The sequence below is a fragment of the Diplotaxodon limnothrissa genome, linkage group LG5, assembly GCF_057381915.1.
Source record: "Diplotaxodon limnothrissa isolate DT_005_m linkage group LG5, D_limnothrissa_male_GT1.1, whole genome shotgun sequence".
In the NCBI taxonomy this organism is placed as follows: domain Eukaryota; kingdom Metazoa; phylum Chordata; class Actinopteri; order Cichliformes; family Cichlidae; genus Diplotaxodon; species Diplotaxodon limnothrissa.
The window spans coordinates 40106063-40123789 of record NC_140600.1 but is presented as its reverse complement, the minus strand read 5'-3'; the positions used below and the strand labels follow the sequence as shown (position 1 = coordinate 40123789).

Sequence of the window (17727 nt, the reverse complement as noted above, 5' to 3'; positions counted from 1 at the left end):
GTGGCCTTTATCACATTCAAGATAAGGACAGAAATACATGAAGTCAAAAATGTGCTTTTAATCTTAAATATCAAAGTGACGCATGGATTTTAGAAACATTACTTTCCAAATCTAAAACTTCACTTTTTTATTTAAACATCCTACTTTATGTTCTGTACCTTTGACACATAAACCACAATAATTTATAGAAATAATGATCAAACTTTTTAAAGATAATTTTTATGCTGTGGTTTTACAGCAAAGTTTGACTTTTTTAACTTTGTGACTTTAATATTAAACTTTGGTTTTATGTGTTCAACAAGTCAAACATCCAGTTTCTGTATTAATTCGGACTTTTTTTAGTCGTGACCTTTAAGATCGTTTTGGTTCACTGCTTCATGATTATGTCTTATTAGAAGTGAATATTTATTGTAATATTTTTCCTGCTTTATTCTGTCTGGCAGTCGGCTGGGTCAAGTTTCCCCGTCGATAAGGTGGCGGCGGCGTGTTTATAATCGCACGGACACGTGTAACAAACGGGCATTTCTCACGATACGACTTCCACAATAAACTCTACTTCCTGCCGGGACCAAGCACTGCCTGCGTGCAGCGTTTTAGCCTCATTTAAGTGTTTTATAATAACGCATTTTCCACGAGCCCCCGAGGGCGCCGCAGACGTAGTGTAGCTCGCCGTGTTTCATTCATAACATACTGAGTAAAACAATAATAATGCTTTTCTGTCTAAAAACAACATGGAAGTATTCCTCTGCGCTCACACCTGTGCAGGTTCAGTTAGTGTCATTGACGATCACAATAACCATGTGCTCCTCGTCCAGGTTACCCACAGTCCTCTTGGCAGCCTGCAGGTACTGCTGCGAGAACTCGCCGGGCGGAAAGGCGTACAGCATGGCCCCCGGCGCGCCCTCCTTTACAGCGGGGAGGCTCACGACTCCAGCAGCTTCTTTGTTCCGCAGGTACGTCACCAGGTGACGGAGCAAGCGCACCTGCAGGCCCGGCTCGGGGGCGGGGGCCTGGCGGTCGACGGGGCCCTGGAGGGCCAGCAGGATGGCGAAGTTGTCCGGGCGGCCTAGTTTGATGCGGCGCGACACCTCGTCGAGCCGGGTCTGGTCCATGCGGAGCCGCTGGGCGATCTTTAGCTGGCTGGGCTGGTTCTGCAGCTTCGGGCTGTCCTTCATCACGGCGCTGAAGAACGCCGCCCCGCCCTCCAGCAGGTACAGGTCGGTGGGGAAACTACTGTTCTTCAAGGCGAAGAAGCCGTGCCACGTCTTGGAGAGCGCCGTCTGGGCGAACTCAGACAGCGTGCTCGGGGGGGAGGTGGTGTTGGTGTGGATGGCAGCGGGGGAGCCGGTGGTGATGATCTCGCTGTTTCGATGGTGGTGGTGGTTGTTGTTGTTGTTGTTGACGTGGTCGCTGGAGGACCTCTTGCTGTGGTGGCGGCCAGACGGGGGATCTTCTTCACTGGCAGCAGTGGCTGCGGTGGAGTGCCGCACCCCTCCGCCGCTGTCAGGGGAGTGGTCTCGTGGCTCCGTGGTGGAGTCCGGCGCTCTGACCCGAGCTCGGTCTGGGCTCGCATCAGGAGAGACGGTGCCTAGTGGACCGCGAACCCTGGACCTCACCCTCTCCTTCTCCCGCTCCTCCGTCTGCCTCTCAGCGGACACGCTCCTGCTCCGGCTTCTTCTCCGGCTCCTCCTCTCCTCCCGCTCCTTGAGCCAGCGCTCCCTACTCCTGCTGCGGCTCCTGGCTCCTCGCCCGCTCCTCCCGAACACTTCCACGCCTGCCGTCCTCCTCTCCAGGCTTCGTGTGGGGCTGGTGGGGTAGTCTCTCTCCAGCAGGGCCCTCTCCCGCTCCCGGAGGGAGAGGAGGCTGTGAGAGGGCGGCGACAGGCGGTCCCTGGCCCCCCTCAGCTCCCGCTCCAGGCTGCGATGGCGGCTGTATGCCTCCCCGAGCAGGTCGTAGTGAGAGGGCAGCGCCACGGGAGGCTGGTAGCCAGGAGGAAACGGACGAGAGGGGCTCTCCTCCACTTTGGCGAAGTCCACCCTGAGGCGGCGCTCGGGGCCCCCCAGAGGAAAGCCCCTCATCTGTGTGCAGGCGGCCTGAGCGGCGTCCAGACTCTCGTACTGAATGTAAGCAAAGCTGTCCCCCTTCACATAGTCTATGTTCCTAATGCTTCCGAAACGGTCAAACTCCCGAGCCAGGGCGGCCAGAGAGTTCCCGGGCCCCAGCCCGCCCACCCACAGCCGGGTGGTGGGGTTGGCTTTGCCATAGCCAATTTTTATGGGGTTGCCTCCGATCAGCCGCCCCTGCATGGCTACTTTGGCCCTGTGCGCCATGTCCAGATTTTGAAACTTCACAAAAGCGTAAGCCCCGCCCTGCCCACGTGAAGGACGTTTAATCACCACATCCTCTATGATGCCATACTTGTCAAAGCCCCTCCTGAGTTCGGCCTCTGTGACGTTACCGTCCAGGTTTCCAATAAACAGGTTGCTGGTGGCCCTCTGGTCGTCCTCAGGTTTTAAATCCTCCACCACGGGCATGGGGGGGAAGCCGTAGGGCCGACCCCGCTCATCCAGCATGCCGTAATAATCCAGCAGCCTCTCCCTCTCCCGGCTCAGGCCCAGCTGCTCCAGGGCGTAGTGGCGGGCCCGGAGGTCCCTGATGTTGCTCACGCCGGGCACGGGAGGGGACAGGGAACGCTGTCGGTACGGGTAGGGCGCGTGCACAGGTAAATACCCGACGTCGGGCGGCGTGGCGCTCCGCCTCCTCACGTACATGGGTTCGATTTTAAGCTGCCGATCTCCCAGCACTAACCTGGAGGACTTGGCGTGCCGGGCCTCCTTGGCGTCCTCCGGGTGTCGGAAATTGACGTAGGCGATCCGGCCCAGCTCGGGGGTGTGCGACAGCTTCACGCTGACGTCCCCGAACTTCTTAAACTCGTGGAATAGCGCGTCCTCCACGTCCTCGTCTGACACCTGCGAGCCCAGGTTGCTGATGAGGAGCGTCTTGTACTCCAGCGTGCCCGGGCGGGAGGCTGGAAGCTCGGCCGCGGCGGTGCGGAGGGGCGGCCGGCCGAGCAGGCTGAGTTCGTGCCGGTGGTGGAGCTCCAGGGCGGTAGCCCGCTCCTCCCGGAGCCGCGGCTTCTCCCGCTCGCGGCTGCGGCTCCGGCGGTGGTATCCCCGGCTGTCTGCCAGCAGCAGGGCCAGCGGTGGGGGCGGCGGTGGAACCTCCTCTCTCCGCGCACTCTCCCGCTCCCGTATCCGCTTGGCGGCGGCCCTGGACGGGCTCGCCTCTCTCCCGGCCTGCCGCTTCATTTTCAAAGGATGATGGAGCTCAAACTTTTCGGAGCCTGCGATGGGAATCCGGGCCCGGGCAGCGAAGTCCAGGCCTGTTAGCGACGCTGAGGCTGCAGACGGCAGCTACGGCAAACACACGCTTCTCCCCGGGCCGCTGGGTGACCGCACACACGCCGAGAAACGAGCACAAAGTCGGTTAAAAACATATCAGCGTCGGAGGGTCTGCACCAGCGCCGCCATCTTGGACAATAGGAATGTGCGCGTTCCCTCTGGAGGGCGGAGACGTGATGACGCAACCGTGGCGGACGTCATGACGCCGGACGCGTTATTATGGAATACAAAGTCGGGGCTAATTTTATCCTGCTGTAAACTGCACTTCTTACATATTTATTGGATTTTATATTTAATTTTCTCTCTTCTCCACTAAGCAATTACAACATTCATGAGTATCACTAAAAATGGCGATTCTTTGTGGCCAATACTTTATATCATTCATGCACCTTTATTTCTCTGCTTTGTTGCTTGTTGGGATGTGCACAAGATCTTTGTTCTGTAATTTTCTGTTTGAAATAAAGACATTTTGGGGGGTAATTTTCCAGCGTATTCCCAAATATCCAGGAGTGATACAGGGAGTAGTAGTTCATAGCTAATGAGAGACATGCTTTCATGTTTTAAACTAAGTCAGTGGAAAGTGTTCGATCATGCTCAGGAGAGAAGAACAAACTCATGTTTTTCTGCTTGTGACTGGTTTTCCTCCAGCTTCCTTCCAAAGGCAGGCATTAGGCTTTTTCAGAAGCAGCGGTGTGGAGTGTGAGACGTAGACAAAGTGCTACACAGGTGTGAGTGCATCACAGAGAGCAGGGCCTGGAGCTTTTCATATTTTAATGAAAAAGTAGAATAGTACAGTTGTAACAAATGACACTGCCTTACATGAAAAGTCACTGTGAGACAACAGCATATTTTAAGTTTTCATTTTTCATATGAAGCATCACACACAGCTTTTATCACCACCTTTAGCTACAGGTCATCCGTTTATGTCAAACAAAACAAGTTTCATCCAGCGTCCATCGAGACGCCGCCGCAGTCCAGAGTGGAGGGGCAGTTCAGTTCCACCACATGTGAGAGAGAACACGGTAAATGGTTGTTTCCCAACGTTTAGGGACCACGAACACATGAAGTGTCTGAGTGAGCGACATCAAAGGTGGATGTAAAAAAGTCAGAAACTGTATTTATTTATTAGAAATTGAAGAGAAAAAACCCTTAAATATTATCCTAAATAAAGTTTCCTGCTTTGCTGACAGTCACCCACACTTGTCATCGGTGGTTTGAAGTTTTGTGCTAATCTTTTTCCAAGAGCCGTGAAGTCCAGCGCCGCACTCGACCCGGGGCCACTCGTAAATCCTAACAAACCCGAGCGGCAAGCACAAATGATCCAAACAGCGCAGTAGAAGTGGGAACGTTCCAGGGAAAAGCAGGGTTTTTTCTGTACTTGACACCAGAGAGGATGGTGGAGGAGGGAGGGAGGGGCCTGAACCGTCATTTTAACCTGAGGGAGGCGGAGCTTTCTCACTGGCCGAGAAGGTGACGGGACGATTCTGCAGAGACCTTCAATCTAACGAGAACAGAAACACAAACTGCAGCTTTCCTGAAACAGATCACGGCAGGGTGGAGCTGAACAAACACTCAGTATGTCAGGATCACCCACAAGTCTCAGTACATCCACCCGTCCTGCAGTCACCATGGAAACAGCGGAGCTCATGTCAGAGGGGATCTGTGGGAGGAGCTTCTCCGACCAGAAACTTTAAACGTCTCCTCCTCAGGAAAACTTCCAGGTGACATCATCTCCCAGTGTTCTCCTCCTCTCCGCCACATGAGCCTAGCTCTGGTATCTTTTCTGTATCTGAGTATTTTCCCCAATTTAAAGGAAACGCCGCTCTGAGCACCTGTTTGGGAACCAATACGATGGCAACGATCAGGAGATCCAAACCCAATCATCTTATTTTAGTCTGGATTTATTATTTTTTGACATTTAGACAAATGAAAAGTAGCCGAATTCTCCATCAGCAGCTCCTGTTTTGATCTTCACATAAATGTACAGGTAACTCGTTACAGGTTTCTCCATGTTTGGCTCCTCGGTCACTCCAGGCTCCTCTTACTGTTTGAATTTCCCTCATCACGGCTCAGTCGCACACACTTAGAATTTATAAACATCCGAGTCAATGTGGTGAAGAAAACTGGAGGTCTTATTTAGGCAGTCACTGTGAAGATTATTAACTACAGCTGCTGCTGGCTCTCCCTCACTTAGAAGTACAGATCAGGACTACGCTAACATCTATACTTCTGAAACTGCCTCTTCAAATATTAAAAAAACAAAACAAGCATGCCCAACAAAACTCCCGCTCCGCCTTCTTCTCTGCGCTGGATTGCAGTCTGATCAGAGTCCATATATTTATGTTTTTACAGGTCTGTCCGTGCGTTGGCGGCTGCCGGCGCGTACTTGGGCATCAGCTCTGTGATTTTGCGGATGAAGTCGGACTTTTCAGCGCAGCCCTTGCACGACTCGCCCCACTCCTCCAGGATCTTCTTCAGGTCCTTCACTTTAAGCTTTTTCAGGTCCACTGAGGTCAGGTCCAACTGTTTATCTGCAAGGAAAGCAAGAAAAAAAATCAATAAGACTGAAATAATCAGAGCACGGCTGATTCATGTGGATTCATGAGTCCACGTGTTGTCTACGAGCAGCTGCGCCGTCTCTGTGAGCGACAGTTTATTCACGTCAGCCGTTTTTAAATCATCTCAGACACTCACCGCTCTTATTTTGAAGGGTCGGTACTCATCGATCAGCCACAGTTAAATTGATGATTTCATGTATCAAACAAAGGACGTATTTTCTTAAAGCTGGTTTATAAATAAAATATAATTCTATAAATAATACACCAGCTAAGCTACTATTATTGTTTTTTATTATTATTGTTGACTTCCTGAACTGTGGGGCTCAACCGTTTGTTAGGCGAGAAGATCCGCACTCTTCCCTCCTCACCGTATTTCAGCTCACAGATCTGGCCGTCCTTCTTCTTGAGCTTCTCGCAGATCTTCTCCACGGGGACGTGGTAGCTGAGCGGTTTGGAAACCTCATTGATCATCTTGGTTGCCGCGTCACTCGTTGCACCGATGTAGTAACACTGAACACAGAACAGGGAGGAGAAATCAAAAAGTTAAAGACGAATGAAACACGAGCGGCTTCGGTCACTCTGCTGGATTCTGCTGCGTCACGTGCTAAAATAGAAAACGTCTGCTTCAAACGGTTCATCATAAGAGTCCATTTACAAAAACCAAACACAGGAATGTCTCTGTCCCAGGGAGCAGCGCTGCACCCCCTAGTGGTGGCAAGCTGCCCAAACACAACATGACTGAACTCAAACATTTTCATATAAACTGCGATCACATTCACTTACACCAGGGGTGTCCAAACTCCGGCCCGCGGACCAACTGCGGCCCGTGATCCATTTTTAATTGGCCCGCAAGTAATTTCATAAATAGAATAGAATATGGCCGCACTTCAACTTTAGCTTGAGTGCATTGCACTTCTTAGTTTTAACACCAGGGGGAGCTGCTGTTGATCAAGGCAGTTGCTCCACCAAAAACGACAATCACAGAAGAAATTTACCCCCAAGTTACTAAACATGGCAGAACCAAAGAAGCGAAAAGTAGAAAAGTGAGTGCAGAACATTTCAGACACGGTGGGAGAGTGAAGATTTCTTCAAAGAACTCAAGGGGAAGTGTGTCTGTTTGATCTGCACTGAAACTGTGGCAGTTATGAAAGAGGATAATGTACGACGTCATTATGAAACCAAACATCAGGCCTGTGCATCCGACACTGGTGCCGAGCCAGAGCAGAAATTAAAGCAAAGCGTAGCTCTCCTGCAGGGTCAGCAGCAGTATTTATTTCGTGCTCAAAAAGTCCAGGAAAAGGCTCCAATAGCGAGCTGTGAGGTCGCCCAACTCATCGCGAGACATGGCGAGCCTTTTTCAGATGGAGACCTCATAAAACACGGCCTCATTAAAGTCACCGAAATAATGAGCCCGGAAAAAGTGCAGGACTTCAACAACGTCAGCATGTCCAGAAATCCAGTCGTGCGACGCACTGGAGACTCGTCAGCCAACATTAAACTGCAGCTGTCTGATGAAGCTGCGCTTTTGATTTTTACTCCATTGCATGCGATGAGAGCACCGATGCCACAGACGCCGCACAGCTGCTATTTTTTTGCGGGGAGTGGACGAGAGCACGAGCGCTTTAAAAATATATTCCACAGTACCCGTGTGTTAATAAGCATGCATGTGCACATGCTTCAAATATCAATAATACGCATGAGTCTTGTCACTACTCTGCTTTTGTGCACCACTTTCTTATATGCGTTTTTCTTGTTAACACACAGAGTACACACCGCTGTGCACAGCGCACGCACACGTAGTCAGCTGATCTCATCTGATGCAGATCTGCTCCTTGATCAAGAAACATTTGTCCGGATTTTTGGCACGAGTGGCGTCGGATCAGCACCGCAGCTGGACGGCCCGATTTACATACCCAGCGCAGCTGATACTCACCAGAAGAATTTACTAAAATGATGCACTCCTGTTATTAAGTCCAGTTCAGTCTGTTAATGTCGATAATGGTTTCAAACGAACGTTCATAGGTGTGTTGCTGAGCCTAATAACTTAAACAACAAACTTGAAATGTACCCGTCCCATCTTTATTGGTTTTTCTCTGTGCTGTAAATCTTCTGTCTAAGAAGAAATCTGAGGTTGTTGTGAGAACGAGCTGCCAAAGCTTTTTCTGAATAAATCAATAAAGATCCATTTATGGAAAGCTGTGATGAAGGCAGTTTTGTCTTTAATTATATTCAACAATATAACATATTCGACCACTTTTAAGTGATTTTTCTAACTTTAATACACTAAAGTTAAGGTTATATATCTAATTTCTAGTAAGTGGCCCAGACCCTCCTATATTTTTATGTATGTGGCCCTCAGTGAAAAAAGTTTGGACACCCCTGACTTGCACTGTCTGGGTGTTTAAACAGGAGAAAACTAGTCTGAAAGTCAGAAAACCAGCAAAAAAGATTCAGCTCACAGACACTTTCCACATCAGAGAGCTGCAGGTGCTGATCCTGACACCCGGGCTGTGGCAGGTGACATCAAACCATGGTGATAAAATTTGAATAATTCGTTTAACTGACCAGGATTATGGTTGTGGGGGGAGGGGGGGCATTTAATCACACTCATTCCTGTAGCTTGTACTGCAAAACCTTAGAGGACCATCTGCCTCCATCTCGGCACATCCTCCTTCACTACATCCATGAATCTTTAACATTTCCACCATCCCTCCTCTGCACAAACCATCTCAGCCTCGCCTCTCTAACATTTCATCTCCTCACTCTCATTCACACACACCTGTTCTGACATGTTGAATCTCCAGCTCAGGTTCATTTTAATCGATCCAACCACCTCCAGCTTCCAGAAACATGTAAACGCGTTTTACTCACAAAGCGATTTTCTTTGCCTTTGGTGTCTTTGCAGCTCGCCGTGAGCGCCTTCTCGATGTCTGCGCTGTTAAACTTTACATCCTTGTCCTTCAGCGACTGATAAAACTTCCCCAGGAAGGTCACGCACACTGAAACAGGAAAACAAAAGTCAACTCGACGAGCGGTTAAATCTTTGTGTAGAAAGAAAAACACAAGCCAGTCACAACAAAGTCCCTCATCTTATTAAATATGTAGTACCGTACAATCTATATATAGATTAGATTTTCCTTTATTTAAAAAATAATTAGGATGTTTAAAATGTGACGACTTCTTATTCATTTTTTCCCTCATTGAATAAAAACTGAATTTGACACTTTGTCAGATAAAAACTTAAATTTATGTTTTTCACAAACAGTCTGTCATCATACAGAAATGACAACGGACGTACGGAGCCGTCTGCAACCTGAAAGAGTAACTGAAAGCAGCAGAGATTTACGATAGAAACAACTTATTCCATATCAGGAATGAAGGAGAACAACTAGATGCAAATACTGACACTCGCAGACTTTCTGAAAAGACCCTGCGCACTTTAATTGGAATTTGCTGGGAGACTGAAAGTTAAATTCAACAGTCAGTGAGAAATAAAACCTGCATGTCTAGAATATCCAGTCAGAGCTGATTAAAACACAAATAAGGTTTAAAAGAGCTTATTTTATTTAAGTTAGACCACCACCAGACCTCAGGATGATTCCCACTGGTGGGTCAAAAAGTGATTTCCAGTATTTAAACTACTGTAAATGACTTGTTGGCCTACAACCTCTGAACCATATGTCAAACACACCTCTCCTGATAGAAACAGAGATGGCATGCTATTTTAAGCCAGAAGGAATATTTCTGTCATGGGTAGAAGCTCCATCAGTCTCTGTCAAAGCGACTCTAATATATTCTTTATTTATAAATGTAAAACTCTCATTGACATTAAAAAGAGAGATCAAGCCAAGAGGGCAGCAGGAAGTAGAACAAATGTAACATAACAGTTATATTGAGATAGTTTAAGTGGCCAAGAAGGACTGGCTTGTTTATAATGTGGAACAGTATGTACAATAGTTATAAAGTCATAATGATACCTGCAAAACACTTCATTTTATTTTATATCCAACCTATTGGCACATCCTGTTGATGCTGACTATTTATAAATATGAGCAAAGATATTAGACTTAAAAAAAACTCACTTTGTGGCACAAACTGGGGTCCTGATAGGCCCCTGACTTTAAGGCTCGTTGGTTTTTACACTTCATTTACATGTTCTCAAACACAAGGTCACTTTTTAAGGTGATTTCCAACCTGGCTACAACAGCCAATCCAACCATTTCACAGGTGAAGCTTCAGACTTTTACATCCTGATGTTTGATTCTGTGTCAGCCTGCAGATATCCCGTCTGTGGCTCGCGCTCACAGGATGCTGCCAGGTGTGTCTGCAGGTGAGTTTTGGTTTACTGGAAGTGATGAAGCTCGTTATTCTGGTAACACGGGAACATTAGCTCTGGATGCTTCCTCCCCCCTCTTTTTGGAATAGTGACACCCCTGTAAACACCAGCTCCGCTCCCTTCGCCACGGTAACCCTGGCAGTGGACTTTAGACCGCTTTCGGGTGGAGGTCTTTGAAAAGTTGTTGAACCCTGGTCGCTGTAGCTAAGCTAACTGAAGCTAGCACACGGACCTACCTTCACAGTCTCCTTCCTTCAAGGCTTCGGAGGAACCCGGCACGAGAGCGAGGGCGAGCGCCACCGACAACCCGCTCAAACACAACATTTCTGCGAGGATAAACACTCAGAATGCCGCCCGGTTAACCGCTGTTGGACAGGGAGACTCCGCACTCATGGACCGCAGCCGCTTCTGCACAGACGCCGGTAAAGTGAACGATCAGTGTGGTCTTTCCGGCGCCACGTCACGCTACGCCAGCACCTCATTGGTCGAGAAGTCCGACTCGTTCCGGAGTCCTCCACGCATTCGTCTTTGATTGGACGGAAACAGAGCATTCCGGGGACAGCGTCCAGTTGGCGCCGGCTGATTGGTCCACACCCTCACCGTGCTCCCATAATGTATGTCAGCGGAAGGCGACTAGTGGCCCGTTATGGAGGACAAACAATGCCACATTTACGAATAAATACACAACTAGCTTTATAAAAACGACATTGTTAGTGTAAAGGGACAATCACAATACCGTTATCTTACTTTAGGAAATAAATAAATAAATTACAAAACAGCCTGACAAAAATGAAACTGGTGAAATATAGAGACACATTTTGATTTCATCATTTTTATTATGAAAGTTTGTATTTAAGATTTTCATTGTTAGTCTTGACATTTATCCAAGTATTTATTAGTCTATTTATATCATTTTTCATCCTCCATGGCTCAGATGTATCTGTGATATTAAATCCCAGTTTACATCTTCTATTTTATGATTAAAAATATGATGAAACTCTTCTGTTGGGCAGAATCGGGTAAGCATAGAAAGTAATCTCTCCTACAACAAAATACTGGCCCAACCCAGTTTTAGCCAGAGGCAAAATTGTAGTGCAAAAGCTGCGGTTTGGTTGCAGGTAGGTCAGAGAAAAATGAAAAATGAATGGCTTGGTAAATGGCCTGTATTTGTATAGCGCTTTACTAGTCCCTAAGGACCCCAAAGCGCTTTACACAACCTGTCATCCACCCATTCACACACTGGCTTCATCAACAGTTCACAGCGTTTACTGTTTACAGTCAGAGACTGTGTTCTGAGAGCTTCCTGATATAAACATGGCTTTTTACCTGGCTATATCACCTTGGTAACACAGTAATACATCACCTGGTCTGGAGCGAGGTAGGTTCATTTCTATCTTAAAATCAACTGAAAGTGCCACATTTTCCCTGATTGGTACAGCAGCTCAAACTGTGCCTCACACTGTCACTGGAGATTACATGTATTATTTTGGTGAAGCAGGAAATATAGAATGTTTTTATAGTTTACTCACACAGACTATCTATTCAATCAGATAAATTTCCCTTTAATCTGTGACAGAAGCATTTTTCACGTTTGCGTTTTTAGACTGTGGGACTTTTAAATGGATCCAGCTTAAACTCTAATGTGAGGCTGGAGTTAAATTGTTTTAGTGTGCCAAAACACACGTTTAGCATTTTTATGGAACAATAATTTGTCATATTGCTGCAGTGTTGCATTTACTGTTACTTTTATTATGTTCTTTATAGATTTTAGACACCATTTTATCATGATATAACTTATCACTCAAGCAGGTGACACTCATGGGGATCAATTTGTGCACAAGACACGGGAAACGCCCCTTTTTTGTGAGCGTGCCCAGAGCCTAAAGCAGAGAGCATGGTTTAAGAGACAGTTGTTGATAACTGCCATCTGTGACTGTGACTGGGGCTTCAGGGTTTGTGTTGAAATTATTTTATTACTCCCTGTAAACTCCGTGCGAGCATGTTAGAAAAATCTCTGATTAGCTTCATTGACACGAGTGAAGACGACGAATTCTCCATTTTTTACTTCTTTATTGAGTGAAATTAAATCCAGACGGGCGACTCCTGAGGTCGCCACAAACACCAAAAACAGAATCACACTTGGCATGACAAGTTCGCGTGTTCCTGTCTTCTGCAAGACCCAGCACCAGGAGCTTTGGCAACTTCATTTGTAAACCGAAAACAAAGAAAGAAAGAAAAGTGATCCACAGGGCACAAAGAGAAAGGCGAAACTAAAGCGAAACAGCTGGCTGTGACGAGTTTCTGTCAGATTTAGTAAAAATCACAGAAAGACAAACAGAAACATTAAACGTGGGTTAGTCTATTCTGTGGCCATCAGCCACAACATTAAAGCCGCCTGCCTGACACGGTCTGCACACCTACTGACAGTCAGGCTCCAAAATACGACAGCTTCTGGTTATCAGAGTTACTGGATACGAAGCATCTTTAAACAAATCTGAGAGAGCGTGCTATCAAAACACGTTGGATTCAAATATAATCCACTTCAACACGTTTGAAGCGCAGTCGAAGGCTCTGGGCCTCATTTCTGGATTATTTTTGTCACATTAATCTCACCGTCTTGTAGTTAGTATCAATGTTTTTCCTACATTTGTAGGTATGTGTCCTTTCACTCACCCGAAGAAAAAAGAAAGACAAAAAAAAAAAGTTGCATTTTTATAACTTAATGATTTTTCTAACATTCAAAAGTCACACCCTCCCCTACTGCAGGCACAGCGGGCAGCCGTGCACCTCTGGTTGTGGGTTTACAGGCTGACACTGTGTCACCGACCCACTAAACCAAACTTATACTGAATTTATGACAATTATTCAGAATAACGTTTAATCTTCATGCAAATTTATGAGAATTTCATGAGAAAAACAGCAACCTGTCTCTGTGCATTAGCCCTGTGACAGACCTGCCTCTGGCCCTATGTCAGCTGGAAAAGCCTCCAGCCCCCCGGCTCCACCTCCAGAAAGGTGGGTTAAAGTTAACGCTAGCAGAGCGCTAGCAGGAGGTGCTTGGACCAGCTTTGAAACGGCAGCCTGTGGCCCCCGGGGCTGGTTCCTATGGGCTCAGGGGCCTCTGTGAATTGGGCTCCCACAGACCCTCGATCGGGCCAGGAGCTGTTTTGTTTTGCTGCTGTAACAGAGCGTGGGAATATAACAGACGTGGATTAACAGAACATCACAACTTAACATGTGGATCTCACCTATGAGTGGTTCTAATGTTGTGGCCAACCTTTGTCCATTTAAATGAAACTTTTATTCCTAACTCTTCCTTCTACTAGCACCTTTCCTACTTTCCTCCAAGGCCAACTTTTCTCTCATCGACAGAAAAAAATACCCTTGTTACCGTCTTATCATTTTCCTTATCTGACATAATAATAGTGGTAATAATAAATCTGACTCTAAGTGTACATCATCTCGGCCATGTGCGACATCTTTTTGGGGATGTATAAATAATACTCCATGTAGCCAGAAAGGTCCTCTATTGTGATGTCATCCACGTAGGCGCGCGCCTGCTCTGAGCAGGAGCGAGGGGAGCCTGACGACAGCGCCGGAGACGCCGCCGCGTTACAGCTGAGAGTTCTGGATGCTTCCTCGCTGCTCGGCAGGCTCCTCTCACACTCCGATATGACGTTGCGGAGCCCCGTGAAGGAGTAGACTTCCACACCGTGCCACCCTTGATGATGGCACTGACACTCGACCCCCTGCTTGCCGTCCTCTTGAGACTCTGAGCTGCTTCTCTGGGCACAGGAACAGGCGGCGTGGGGACCCTCGGCAGACCTGCCACTGTGGAGTTCGGACAGAGCTCGGAAGTCAGCAGCCTCTGCCGGTCTGGATCTCGGGGATGTTCCCGTTCGGGTTTCGCTGCTCTGCGGGCTGCTGTCCTCACTCGACTTTCCTCCGGCCAGCCCGGACGTAGCGGTGATGATAGTGGGGATCTCTTGTGAGGACTGTGGGGAAGCCACGCTTCTAATATGCGTCTCATAAGCAGCACAGGATCCAAAAACCAGAGTGGGGACATGCCCGGGTGAGCCTGGAGAGGAGTGCTCTTTTGGGACCGGGATGGCCACGGGCGAGGCAGCTAGTCCGTCTGCTGCCGGACGAGGTGGGGCAGGCTCAGGCGCGGCCAGGCGCTGGTGCTTCGGGCAACCACTAGGGGGCGACAGTGCAGACGCTCCGGAGGTGCTGCAGTAGGTGAACTTCGGTGGGTGGAGGATGGGCGACTTGGACCTGCGACGGCGCTGTGTTCTGGACGCTCCTCTGGAAGTTTTCCTCATGCAGCTAAAAGGACGAGAGAGAAAATCAAATATCACAAAGAAGAACTCCAAAATAAACACTCAACGAGAAAAGAGGCGTCACCTGAAAGACACAACACAAAGTCTGACCTTAGAAAAAACCCTCGCTCTTATTTTTCAGTCCAGATGTTTGCTGACCTCTGAGCTACAATTCCACCCAACCCCTGATGTCAGACAGACTTTTATCTCCATCAGCCTGGATCACAGCTAGCATCTGCAGTCCTGGTTCTGTTCTGAGGATCTGCTCTGAGATCAAGAGCCACTGTAACCAGAACCTGCAGCAGGCGGAGCGCCGGTGCCACTGTGCCGAGCTCACAGATGCTGCACATCAGAAGAAAGGCCACCAGCTGGAGAGGCAGCTGGTTACTGCTCTGTTAGTCAGTTTCATTTAATCATTTACTCTTTGCTGTAAAAACCAAAAAGTCACCAGTGTTGGAATATCACTGGCATGAATGAATACTTCTCCACAGACTGCCACATCTTAACATTCACAACCTTCACAGGTTGTTTTTAGAACAAAAAACAAAACAAAACACTAAACACGAGGGTTAGATCTCCTCCTCACGTGTTCACGTATTTATTAAACAAGCAAACAATGCCTGACTTAAACTTTATGACTCAGCTTAGAGTTAAAATAACCAGTTTAGCCTGTTTTTTTCCTAATGACGCTGAATAAAAACCATTACACTCCACTGGATTAGAACAGTTAAAGCATCCACCAGTTAAGAAAAGTCGAACCAGAGTGTCTGAGTCCTGAGGCTGTGTTTAGGATGGAACTGATAGAACGAAACGTGCCTCCTCTTCTTTTCTGACTCAGTGGAAAAAAGCTCACAATGATGGACACAAGTATCCACACTGTCTGTTCCTGTGATCGAGCGTCTCCCAGAGAATCAGCCTACCTGTGCCAGTTGTCTTTCGGGCAGCCGAGTTTGGGCTTCGCTCCGCTTGAGTCGAGACAAGCTCGCGATGTTGCTCTGGAAGTTACCGCCTCCGAAACACTCACAGCTCCGGGCAAACTGGAAGGAGAGAGGAAAGCAGAGTTACTGCCATGTGATTCGCTAAATAGACAAGGAGTCAAACAGGTGAACCTAATAAAGTGGCCTGTGGGGGTTTTAATTTAAAAAAATCATTTTAAAATAAATTAAAAACTTTTTTTGGCCTGTGTTTACCTCTCAGCATCAACCCTCAGCTTCTTGAACGCCATCTGCAGCGTCTCCTCCTCACAGTCCTTCCCTCCTGCCTCCATGGTGGGAGGAGGCCGCTCTGACCAGCCACCCAGCTACAAAATAGAAACACACAACAGTGTTTTGCAGATGAAGCCACACAGGTAAGTGCGCATCACGGTTTCCTTCACAGAGATTCCAATTTTAATTAAAAGTCACATCTGTTATCAAGCGGCGCTGAGAATATGCTGCTTAGTGGGAGCAGCTGTTCAAAGAGTCAGTATAATGAAAACACTGGACGAGTAAACAATATCAGAAAATTAACTAGAACTAGTCTTTAATCAAATCTCACACACACACACACACACACACACACACACACACACACACACACCATCACAGAAGATGAGAAAGACAAATAATTTCAGCTCCTTAAAGAGGCATTTCTGTGTTTTCTGAGTCAACATTTTTTTATTAATTTCCAAGTAAATTAAATATCAGACAGACCTAAGTGGTCATAAGAGGGTATTTTCTGCCTTTCTAAAAAAATTACCAACTACTACTCCAGTAATGAAAAAATTCAATTAAAAATAAAGGCCATATTCGCTGATCCAAGGAGCTAAAATCAATTCTAAAATAAACAATAAATCAACAAACACTGAACTTTTGAGATTGTTGATATGTTATTGATCGATCAGCTGGGCTATAGATAATCCAATCAGATCGGCAGACGTGATAAACGTGACAGCAAACTCGGAAAAAACACGACAGCAGGGGTTCCGTTTCTGAAGGAAATATGAGTGCTATCCACCGTTAACTGAGACATTACAACTAATAACTCAGAGATCACTCCACAATGACACGCAGAGTTCTGTGAATGAGTTTAGCAGGCCTCTAGTTAAAGACGAGCGGAGCCGCTGCCAATAAAAACACATTACTTGAGATAAACCGAATAAATGAAATGAAACGTGACACCGAGAGATTAATGCACGTCTGTCGAGCTTTCGCAGTAAAATTAGACTTAGTTAATGCCTGAAACGCTGAAAATCTCTGCATGTAAAGAGCGTGTTTTCAAACCTTTTGCACTAATGCTAGCAGGCTGCTAGGCTAACTAGCTAGTTCGGCATTGGAGGTCATATTAACTGCTGTTAAAATGCTTGCAACACCTCTAAAATACAGGAGGGCATACTTACGGTTCAGGATATCCCAGTCACGGTGAAGGGAGAGAGGTGCCCAGGGCATAGAGGGGCTTTTCCTCTGAACGGGCCCTCAGATGTTGGTTAGCCAGGTAGGCTATCCAGAGCTACGCTAAGCTAAGCTAGCTTCAGGGTCTGAACGTTTTTGAGCGACTCTTTCTCCGGGACAACGAGATCTGTTCCTTCGGGGGGAGAGTGAGCACGGACGGTTACATGGAACCGGACACGGATGAATACGAGCCGTGATGAACTAACGGAGATAACAGCGCAGACATTCGGACTCAGTTCGAGACGTTTCTCTGTCCTCGGCTTGTTTACAGTCGAACCGTCGCAGTGACTCTGCAACAACGCACCCGCTGACGTCACGCTCCCGACAGCGAGCTGACGTCACTCTTCAAAATAAAACTATTTTATTTATAGAAAAAGTGTTCACCCTCATTTCTTTATATTTGCTTCCAGGGAGCCAGAGTGTATTTAAAGCTTCACAGCGCTCCAGCTTTATGATGGACGGTTAAGGCTCTTGTTTAGGCATTGGCTGCTTTTTACCCGCAAAGAAAGCTCCACAACACAATCTGGTACTTTCATTGTTGTAGTAACAGTTTTTATTATGCAGAGTATGTGTAAAGTAAACGGAGTTTCGGTAACAACAGGCCTGCAGATGTGCATCTGTACTCTCTGAATGCATCAATGAAAGCGACCACTGAGAGGCAGCCTCTGCTTTGGTTTCGCCGCC

At 47.3% G+C, this 17727-nt stretch overlaps 3 protein-coding genes across 3 annotated transcripts; all 3 read right to left on the bottom strand.

Annotated features, from left to right (window-relative positions):
- Positions 1 to 338: 338 nt before the first annotated feature.
- Positions 339 to 3525, bottom strand: rbm15b (RNA binding motif protein 15B). Its single transcript, XM_085354770.1, has one exon. The coding sequence runs from the start codon at positions 3306 to 3308 to the stop codon at positions 768 to 770; it is 2541 nt and encodes an 846-aa protein (XP_085210896.1). The 5' UTR covers positions 3309 to 3525; the 3' UTR covers positions 339 to 767.
- Positions 3526 to 4162: 637 nt separating this feature from the next.
- Positions 4163 to 10708, bottom strand: manf (mesencephalic astrocyte-derived neurotrophic factor). The gene is made up of 4 exons (XM_085353615.1): positions 10532 to 10708; positions 8831 to 8958; positions 6328 to 6469; positions 4163 to 5932 (listed from the first exon to the last, which is right to left on the bottom strand). Exons 1-4 carry the CDS (start codon positions 10617 to 10619, stop codon positions 5748 to 5750), a joined length of 543 nt encoding a protein of 180 aa, XP_085209741.1. The 5' UTR covers positions 10620 to 10708; the 3' UTR covers positions 4163 to 5747.
- Positions 10709 to 12352: 1644 nt separating this feature from the next.
- On the bottom strand, positions 12353 to 17322 carry oser1 (oxidative stress responsive serine-rich 1). Its single transcript, XM_085354769.1, has 4 exons — positions 16992 to 17322; positions 15805 to 15914; positions 15535 to 15651; positions 12353 to 14621 (listed from the first exon to the last, which is right to left on the bottom strand). The coding sequence occupies exons 2-4, from the start codon at positions 15879 to 15881 to the stop codon at positions 13742 to 13744; spliced, it is 1074 nt and encodes a 357-aa protein (XP_085210895.1). The 5' UTR covers positions 15882 to 15914; positions 16992 to 17322; the 3' UTR covers positions 12353 to 13741.
- Positions 17323 to 17727: the final 405 nt, after the last annotated feature.